At 44.2% G+C, this 10,814-nt stretch overlaps 1 protein-coding gene across 1 annotated transcript in view; it reads right to left on the bottom strand.

Moving 5' to 3' along the window:
- The window catches only part of TNFAIP6 (TNF alpha induced protein 6), a 31,454-nt gene extending 20,853 nt beyond the window's left edge, over nucleotides 1-10,601 (bottom strand). The window contains exon 1 of the mRNA XM_066633642.1: nucleotides 10,508-10,601. Coding sequence (XP_066489739.1) covers nucleotides 10,508-10,601 — 94 coding nt within the window. The remainder of the gene's footprint in view (nucleotides 1-10,507) is intronic.
- Between the last annotated feature and the right edge of the window lie 213 nt (nucleotides 10,602-10,814).

Genomic DNA, 10,814 nt, shown 5'->3' with positions numbered 1-10,814 from the left:
GTGCATTCACAAAAATCATTTTCTGTTGGATTTGTACCATTCACGCATTTATTCCTGAGAGTCCAGATGATATTCATCCCAAACTGTGGTGGTTCTGTGTTTTCCCTGGATTATTTCTCCCCCCTGTAACTGATGTTTTTTTTGTGGGGGGGAGGGGAGTTAAGTTCCATAGTAATTTCAGCGCATTCCATTCAAGTGTAAAACAACATCTTTATTCATTGTAGATGAATAATCTGTGTAACTCCATCATTTCAACCTCAGCAACAAGCATCCATCTCTTGTTGCTGCCATTATATTCGGGGTGGTTTTGTTTTGTTTTTAAAAGCAGTGATGCTGACATTTTTCACCCCTCACTCTGGCAGAGGAAGAGGGGTGGGTGGAGAAAGCTTGTCAGCTTTATTGGACTTTTCAGGACTCACTCCAGAGAAAGGGGAAATGTGTTGTCAGTTTCGCTGAGGCTTTAAAAACAAATACATGTATGCTGATAGGCATTAGTGGCCTTTAAAAGAAAACTTGCTAAGAATAGTAGGCAATCTGGTGGTTGCGATTGTGGCTAGAGAGGAGTATCATTTTGCATTAGGACTAGATATTGCATAGTTGTATGAGAACTGGAAAATGCATAGATGCCACTCAGCAGGCCTAGTGTTTCATCTGCTGTTAGCAAGAAATGAAAAGAAAATAAATCTTTGAAATTGTTATCTACTATAAAGTGAAATTATAAAAACAAAGGAAATTCTCCACTGTGAAGAGCAATTAATTTTAGTGAGAGAGTTAAGCATGTTCTTATCTCTATTCCTTTGAAATCTGTGATATTTCAAAATACTGGAGCTTGCATGTTAATTTTTTAACAACATTATAATAAGGTGGGGCTTAATTTATGCTAGGGTTCACCAATGGTCAGTTCCTGCAGCTGTTTCCAGTGTCAGATTCAAGCCTGTGACATGAAGTAAGAACAGATGAAAGTGAATCTGAGCAGGAGCCAAATACATTCATTCATCAATTGTTGTAGTTGGATGATGTCGTTGGCTTGTTTATCACTGAAAAAAAATTCATCACAAGAGAGATATGCTTTTGAACTGGAAAGAAGGAATGCACAAACTTCAGAGATGAATTGGACAAAGGCTACAATCCTATACACTCTTTCCTGGGAGTAAGTCCCATTGAATTTATTAAGGCTTACTTCTGAGTAAACATGTATAGGATTGTGTTGAAGGTTAAATCTTCTTAAGTACTATTGATTCAATCAGATTTCATTAAACTGAAATGAATGAAATTTAAAAGTGTTATTGATCTGTAAACATGGTATCACAGGTTTAAAGATTAACACCAGATTGCAGTAATTGTAAACAAAAACCCCAATAGTGCTAAATTTTATAGTGTACAGGATGTTACAGGCAATCTTTTTTGGGATATTGTTTCCAGACCAGTTGCTGCAGGAACTCCCATGGCCTTTTAAACTGTGCGGGTGGTCTCTAGATCTACTGACAGTAGTCAGAAATTTCCATCTTTCTCACTCTCTTGTAAAGATTTTTTTACTAATACTGATAGACACTGTTTGTGCCTCTCCTCTCTCCCTTCTCCTTCGTCTTTGATTTAAAAATGCATTGTATAGATATTGGGTTGGCCAAAGTTAGGAAGCCTAGAAATTGCTACCTAAGCACTCTAATGACCAAACTAAATCCTGATAGTCCCCACACCGATGGCATTTGTCTTTCAACCCCAATGCTACTATCACTTCTTGCTCCCTCCATAAGAGTCCTTTCCTGAACCTCAGGTTGTATTTACGCAGTTTCTTAAGGTTAGTGCTCACACTTTAATTCCTTTGTACTCCTTATTTCCAGAGTTGTTAATATTTGTGGCCCAATTCATATTTTATATTAAGCAGGTTGCTGCTAGGAACTCAAAGTGTATATGGGTGATACTCCATGTGATTAGTTATGTGTATGAAAGAGTGCCATTGATGGTTTGGCTACGTTTAAATATATTTTTCTTGTATGGGTATATGTGGACCAACCCACATGGGCATTACTTCACACAGGTGTTTGATCACATGAAGTGCCACCTTCTTTTCCCAAAATCCTAACAGCAAATGTGTGGAAGGGGAGCATTACTGTGCATATCAACCCAACTTCCTAGCAGCCACACATTTGACTTCCATGTGAGAGGTGCCATACCCACATATGCAGTGGGATCAGGAACTCTTGATGATCAGGGAATCTTACCCCCATGTTGTGTGCATGCAACGCCTTTATCCTGAAAGCCAAATGTGCAGTCACCAGGGGGTGTACGGTCCATAGGAGTCAACCTGTTCCTCTCCCACCATTTACTGAAAATGAAGGATTTCATGAGAAGAGGGTCAAAGTTTGAGTGCTTACAGTGTGTGGGTTCTCACACTGCAATCACACTGCTGGGATAACATGTTTTGATCTTAACAGAATGGTTGAACTGGAGAAGATTCCTGATTGCTCTTTAAAGATCAGCAATAACCTAATTTCAGCACTGTTTCTCTGTGTGAGTCTACTTGTCCTCTTCCTAGCATGCCTTTGTCCATCATAGAAAATGGTTATTTGTAGTGAGCCAAGAATAGCTGAGGGGTATATCCTGCCATGACTCCAATATGACTCTGCTGAGGAAAGCAGTGTACTCTTTCTGTGCACAGAAATAAAACACACCCTCTTAATCACTACAGAATTTCCTAATACTGATGGTTAACCTGAACTTAGCCAAGATGCCACAACTTCCTCCTTTCTTCAGACTTTGCAGCTGGTGTAATTTCCACTCTTGCTGTAAAAGTGAGGCTTGCAATCTACTGATATCCCCTGTTTGGGGGATTTACACCAGTGCTATCTGCCTCTCTAATTCTTTGTAGCCTCCTGAGTAGTTGAGAGCATTAGGCATCCCCCTGTCCCCCTATACATATATAAATATTAGGGATTGCTTCTTTTAATTCAATTTCTGCAACCATTTGAAGTGTTAAGAAGCAGCCAGTGGCTTGTGAGCCTTCCTGAGCCTCATTTACTGACTGCTCTTGGGTAATTAATATGCACCCCCATACCCAGAGACATATATGCATTATATATACTGTTTATCCTGCTATTGAGCAAATTTATATGCATCTGAGGAATGTGAGGTTTAGCACTGGCATGGAAGAGCAGAAAATTCTCAGCTGATTGTCATTACAACAGCTATAAAAGCTGTCCACTCCACTGGCTGAGGGCTAGTTCTAAGGAAATCATTCTCCCCAAGAATCTTGGAAAAGACTCTTTTCAGATGTTTCATGCATATCCAATCCCATATGTGTGTTTAGAAGTGTTTATGCTTTCTTGTGGAAGGGCCATACAGAGGAATTAATTCTTGGACAGTGAACATGTCATGACTGAACTTCCCCCCTTCTTGGATTTGAGACATCAGAAATACAGACCTTGAAAATGCATGTTGCCTAATCAGCTACAAACCGTCTCATAGCTTAAATTGGTTGATGACCCTCTCACTGCCCAATCAAAGAAAGCATGAAAAACAACTTTTTATCAGTGTGGTCACTGTGAGCGTGGTAAAATGTTGTACTAAAGGATGGCAGCCTTTGGTGAGAAAGCTTCATTTTTGTACTTTCCGTATAAAACTCGTCAGCCATTCAATAAATATTGGAATCCACTTATTTTGTGTGTTAGAAGACAAGTATCAAACAAACCTATTGGGTTACCCTCATTTTACATGCAAATTGTGTAGTGGATGCATTCTGTTGTTTTTTTTTCTTTTTAAAGAAAAGGTTGGAGGGTGATCTGAAGACATGCCGCATGGAGAAAAGTTTAAGCAGCTCAGATACCACCTTCATTTCCATCAACCACAACATTCTGGCAATGAAAGGTCCTTTACGGTGGTGTGAAAGCCATACTGCTGTGGCGTGCTACCAACCCACTCTGGCAAATAGTAAGAAGCGTAGTGCACATGGCAGCAGCTCTGGGAAGCTCCACAGGCACCAGTAAGTTAGTGGTGGGGTGGAGAGGAGGGTGTTCAGGGGCATTCTGAAGCAGGGAGTAGGAGGGTGGGGGGGAATGTGTCATTGAGGGAAGATCTCAGTAGCAAATGCGCACAACTGATCTTATCTCCCATTTTTTGGCACGCTCCACCACCCTTTGCTCCTCAGACTAACACCAGCATGGGTCTGAGGAGACCCATAGGCCATCAGGGAGCCTATGCACAAGTACCACAGACACTCGCCTATAAGTTGATCCCACAGATAAGTCGAGGGTAGGCTTTGATAAAAAATCTTGTGATTTTATATGACCCTCAGATAAGTCGGGGGTTAAACTTAGGGGGGTGTCTGAGTCTGGCTAATTTTGTCTCATTTTACCCGAGCCAGATCCTGAAAAATAACCTACCAGTAATTGTTACCTAAGAACTGTATAGTCACTAATTTATTAAAAACATAGTATTAAAAACACAGTATACGTACATAGTATGTATACATCTATACATACACTATTTTTAATAGTTTTTGCTATACTATGTATACATAGTCTCGATTTATTAAAAACTATGATCTATCTCATAGATCATAAGATACATTTTTATTCACTAATTTTTATAATTGTACTCTTAACAACCATTTGTAAACTATCAGAGTAAGGCCACAATCCCATCCACACTTTCCACGGAGTAAGCCTCATTGACTTTAATGGGACTTACTTCTGAGTAGACAAACCTAGGATTGGGCTCCAAGTACACTGGAAACAGCATCCCAGTAGAACCATTAATGAAATCCTCCTTTAAAGTGCCCGGTGCCTTAAGCCAAAGGCTCTACGTAGAACACACAACTCAGAACACACAACTGGGAGTGTGCAGTTCAGTTCGTAGTAGAGTGACAAGCAACAAGGAGTGACTGAGCAAGTGCAGCTGCACATAATTGCACCTGATTTACTTGGAAGCAGACCCTCTGTGGAGGAAGGGCAGCGGCGCCTCCGGGCCTCATGTGGAGTTCCTGGCATCTACACTTCCTGCCAGCCTGCACCCAGCCGCTCCCCTTATCATTCCTGGAGCCGGAGGAGCCAGGGCATGTGGGGCAGTCACCCAGGCAGACGGGGGGGACGACTTAGTAGGAGGATGGGCAGTTGTGCCTGCACCCAGCCAGTTGCGCCTGGAGCCTCGGAGGAGCCCTGGAGGGGGCAGGGCATGTGAGGGCAGCCTACCAGCAATGCTCCCTCGCCCCTCACAGCTCTTCATCTGCACTCCCCGCCACAGTCCCGCTGCCTGCGGGGGCAGGGAGCAGAGTGGGCGCCTCCTGGCTACTGCTGCTGCTCGCCGGACCCACAGAAAGCAGGGAGCACTCGGGGAATGACCTGCACTGCCCCGCGGCTGCGGCTGGCAGGGAGGGAGGTGCCGGGGAGCACCCAGCAGGGAGCAGCACAGGATGATCCCTGCGCGCTCCCTGCCCTTCGTTGGTCTGGCAGTGGCGGCGGCAGCCAGGATGCCCCTGCTCTGCTCCCTGCCCCTGCGGGCAGCAGCACTGTCGCGGGGTGTGCGTATGGAGGGCTCTGAGAGGGTGTGGGGGAGCACCAGCGGGCAGGTTGACCCCCGTGCCCTGCCTCCTCCCAGGCGCGACAGGCAGGGTGCAGGCTAGGGGGAGGTGCAGCTGCCCATCCTCCTACCAAGCCCCCCCTGTGCAAATGGCCACCTCGCCCCCTCCACTCGCTGGGTGACTGTGGAGATAAGACGAGGGGGCGATTCTCCTGTGAGTTTGGGACACAAATTTATTGCCGTATAGGCGGGTATCTACGGCAGGGGTGTCCAAAGTTTTTGGCAGAAGGGCCACATCATCTCTTTGATACTGTGTCGGAGGCTGGGGAAAAAAGTAATTAATTTACATTTAAAATTTGGATAAGTTTACATAAATGAATATATTAAAGATGAACATATTAATGAATGAAGGTCTTGCAATAGCTCAAGGCCTATAAAAGGCCTTGCACAAAGCAAGGCTGGTCTTTCCTTTGCTACTGCTACTGCATCACAGATGTGAAACAACAAGCAGTGGAGGGAGTCCTCCTCCCACAGCTCATGCGAGAGGTCAGACAGTCTTCCTCACGCTGAGAGCAGTTGCATCGGGCCAGTGTGGGCTTCAACACCAGAGGGCCAGAGGCTCATTGGAGACCAGGGGCTCCCTGAGGGCCGCACTGAAAGGCCTCGAGGGCCGCAAGTGGCCCCAGGGCCGGGGTTTAGGCACCCCTGATCTACGGTAAGTAAAAATAATTGCACCCCTGATGGGCACCCCCATCCTGATTGCACCCCACACATGCAGTGTGTGTTCCACCAGCATGGCTACACCGACACTGATGGTGGGGGACAGAAATGGACAGGAGTTTTTTTTGGTTGCCACCAGACATTTAAAGCTCCAAACATTATGCATTATTTAATTTGGAAATGGTTCACACTCTGAATATATCTGATACTTTTTTTTTTTTTTTTTTTTTTTGCCATTGCCTGTATACAACTGAATCAATGGGTTCAGTGGATTTTGGATGGCCTGACAACCACCTTTGAGTTTGGCTAAACAATGTAAGAAAAGTTATATATTTTTTTTAATCCCTAGAGTGTGGAGGTTTTCCAGCCACCTCCTTTTTCTTTCCTGTATATTCATGACCTTATTACACCTCCACTGAGTTATTTTGTATTTGGTGCCAGTTAGTCAGCATGAGATGGAACAGGGTACTGTTATGTTGGCCACATTAACTTTGAGACATGCTGTCCCAGGACTGCTGTTATTTTCCCCAATGCCTCTACAGAGTATATATGGTGAAAGTTCAGCTTGCAGTTTTGTTTATTTATTTCAGTATTTACAGCTTGCTTTGCAAAGTCAAAGAGAATTCCCAAAGTGAGTAACAATAACAATGAAAACAATGGTTTGACAACATTCTTAAAAGCATGCAAGTAATAAAAATGCCTGATTAAAATATCTCCAGGGCCTTAAAATAGGCAAGATAAACCCATACCTAACAAAACACAACAAGAAAACCATTCTTGAGCAAACAAAAAATTCCTAACCTGGCACTAAAACGGAAGAGCAAGGGTGCCAAGTAAATGTCCCTGGAGAGGATATTTCATAAATTCCACCACCACCGCTACAAAGACTTTACCAGTCACTTCACACCCAAAGGTGGGGGTGCTCAGAGAAAGGCCTCGGCAGTCCAATCCAAACCGAAACTTGAGCTGGCAAGGCCTCCCTGCACTGGCTCCAAATATCATAAACATAAGGCATAAACATATCATGAACATAAGGCATGTTTGCACCAACTCAAGAGTCAACTGGGCTAGTACAGAGGCCTATACCGGCTCAACCAGGTTGGATTCTGAGCCTACACCAGCTGGCACAGGTAGGTTTGCAGCAAGTGGCATGGGGGGGGGGCGTGAGAGAGGGCAGTGGGAGGGGGTTTTGGAAGCAGGAAGGATGCATTGCTCGGCACGGAGGGTGGAATGGAGGAGGATTGGGTCCAGGAGGAGGTGGGATCAGTGGTGGCAGTGCACATTGTATCTGAACCCCCCTCCTGGCCAGCCCAGCATTACACTGGGCTTCTCGGATTTGTGCCAGCTAAATAGCTGGCGCAGATCTGAGTGGCCACATAGGGCAGGCTGGGAATTTACACGGAGGAAGGGGGAAACTATCTCCTTACCTTGAAGTGACCTCCAGCTTGCTCCTAATTTGCGTTGGATACAGCGCAGGCCATTGCGGCCTGGCTGTACTGGCACAGGTTAGAATTATGCTATGAAGCAAGTAGAAACCAGTGAAGATGTTTCAACATTGGTGACATAATCTACTGGTTGTTCACACCTACCAGTAACTATTGAGCTGCTGCATTCCATTTCTGAATAGTCTTCAGTGGCAGCCCTGCATAAAACACATTGCAGTAGATAGACTACTGCATTGTGATAGAGACAGGAACTCTAAAGCTGTCACCTGAAACTTGTAATCTGAAATACAATTCATACATAAGTACTAAAGTAACATGGGAAAAAGCTGATGCTGGACTCCCAAAGTGGTGCAAAGGTGTGTGTGTGTGTGAGAGAGAGAGAGAGAGATTTGTTGCTCCTCATGAGTCATATCCACAGGCACTATCCTGTAGGTGCTACCCCACACTTATACAAATGTCTAGACACTGTTGGATGGGCAGCAGTTTTAACTGGAAAACAGCATGGAGCAGGGGTGCTCAAGCTTTCAATTTTAGGGATGCTGGACCTTTAACAAGTGTATAGAAGAGAGAATTTCAGCAGGTGTAGCTTGTCATCTTGTCGGATGACAAGTTGCACCTGCTGCAATTCTCTCTTCTATACACTTGTTAAAGGTCCAGCATCCCTAAAATTGAAAGTTTGAGCACCCCTGGCATGGAGAGAAGGTTTAACCCTGTGGTTATCAAACTTTTTCAACTAGTGGCTCCCTTGACCTACTGGGCCATTGGCTATGGCTCTCCGCTACAATCCTATGCATTGTATAGGATGGCAGGTTTTTTGCCAGGATTCCGTGGCCCCCCTGACTGGTTTCTGTGGCTCCCCAGGCTTCGCATGGCTCACAGTTTGGGAAACACTGGCTTAGCCTATCACACCACAGGGCTGTTGTTCCAATCAAACAGGCAGTTCCCTGCAACTGCATTTTATTTAAGAAGAAAACAATGGGACATCTAATCATAGATCTTTCAAGCAGTGTGTAGTTTTGCCCTAAGACATTAAGGGGAAGTGGTAGGAACTGAACCGGAAACTCCTTCAAGAAAAGTATGTGCTGTAGTGCTAAATTATGGCACCTCCTACAAAGGTGCTGCCCTCTTTTTCCCACCTGCAGTGGCTTGCGCTGAACTTTTCACAGCCAGCACAAGAATAATGCCCCCAGACCTACTGAAATGTATAAATTGCATGCAAGTATTTTCTTTTTTTAATCATGTACTTCTCAGAAACATACTCTGGGGAGCTACAGTTGGCCCCAGGTGCCTGTAATTCATTTCTGCAGCGTGTAGGAGTTTGCTTGCTTTTAAAGTGTGTGCACTTCAAACACCCTTGTGGCTTGCTCCTTGCTGAACTAAAGGATCGATATTGTATCTGTAAAACCAATAAAGAAGCATGATTTCCCCCCTCCTTCCTCCCCATTAAGTGAACTTGCTTTGTTTATTTATTTAAAATATTTCCATCTCATCTTTCCTATCCCACAAGGGAGGTGCTCAAGGTGGCTCAGAACACATTCAAAAACACAATAAAATACAATAAATCAATAAACAAGATAAGCAACTGGAAAAAAAAAATAAAAGCAGTGTAACTAAGAAGAGACAGAATAGATTAACATAAACTTGGGCCCCAAAGGCTAAATGGAATAGAGTTGCTGTCAGTACAGCAGAAGTGATGGAGCCAGTCTTTGTGGAGAGGCAAGGAGTCCCATAACCCAGAGAGCACCCTCTTATGTGCCACTGCCAAACACACCTCTACTGGTGGTGGGTCACACAAGAAAGCCCTCTCAGTAGATTTCAGAGGGTGGGCATTTTATATGGTGGGGGAGACGTTTCTTTAAGAACTCTGGTTCCAAGCTGTTAAGGGCACCTGGAAATGGACCAGTAACCAGTGCAATTTATAAGCAGAGGTGAGATGTGTGCGCCACACCTTGTGCTGCCTTGCTATAGGGCTGGAGCAGCATGATGGGTAGGGATACACGCACTTTTCACTTTGCTCACGAAAGTTCTGGCTTCATTGTAACGGTCACCGGAAGGAACGGCAGCTTGAAGAATGAAATACCAAGCCAATGCTTAGCTGTCTTCACAGTTCAACAGGGAACAGAATGAAAGCTAGTTCTGTCCCTTGAGCATGGGATGCTCACACCAGTATAAGAACTAGATGTAAAGGAAGACAGAGAGTTTTCATCACCACCCTGCAGCAGTCCACGGGGAGTTCTCTCTGTCCCAGAATGGTTTCTGCCCTAAAAGATAACTTCCAAGGTATTGCTCAGGCTCTGTTCTTTGCTTTCAAAATTAGAATTCAGCCAGAATTCAGAAATGTTCCAAAGTCATTTCTTTAACAATGCATATTTTCCAAAAGTGGTTTTTACACACACGTGTGCTGCACACGCACAGAGAGAGAGAGAGAGAGAGAGAGAGAGAGAGAGAGAGGCCATTAAGAAATTTAATACATGTACAGAACAAAGACTGATATGCATCTCACACAGCTGTTTCTTTTTAGGCCTCCTCCCCCTCCATCTCTAGAGGTCTAGCTTTCTGTTCAGCTCAGGCTTTCTGATAGTATTATTCTCACTGTTCCTATTTCAGAGGCACTCTTTTTTCAGGAATGAAATATCCCAGTAAATAAAAAGTGAAACTGAGAACAGTAGCTCAGACAGCACAGTTATTCCTGATTCACTAAGCTTACAACAAGATGCTCCCTTTACTGATGGCACCTCTTATGTGTAGTGCTATAACCAATGATATAACTGCTATTTCATGCAGTAAAAAGTTCATAATTATTATTTTTTTAAAGTTCTCTCTCTTACCTAACCAAATGGAGTTATGCAGCACTCCGTCCTTAAACCCCCAGCCAGGAGCTCTATCCCACAGCAAGGCAAAGAGAAAAGCTAACGCAATCATATCTTCAGCAGTTTCAGTTTACAGCAGTTACTGGTGTTGAAATGGTCTGGAAAACCACTGCCTGCAGCTGCTTATAGTTTCTAGTGGAACATCTGCTTGCCAGATCTTAAATAGTATTTTCATCTGTGAGGTCAGCAGGCTTGCTCCAATTGAACAAGCTGCAGAATTGCTCACAATTAAATCTGAGCCCTGATTTTTGTGAGTCTGACTCAT

The sequence above is a fragment of the Tiliqua scincoides genome, chromosome 1 (assembly GCF_035046505.1).
Source record: "Tiliqua scincoides isolate rTilSci1 chromosome 1, rTilSci1.hap2, whole genome shotgun sequence".
Lineage (NCBI taxonomy): Eukaryota > Metazoa > Chordata > Lepidosauria > Squamata > Scincidae > Tiliqua > Tiliqua scincoides.
Note: the sequence above shows the minus strand (reverse complement) of the source record. Positions and strands in the feature narration are given on the sequence as shown.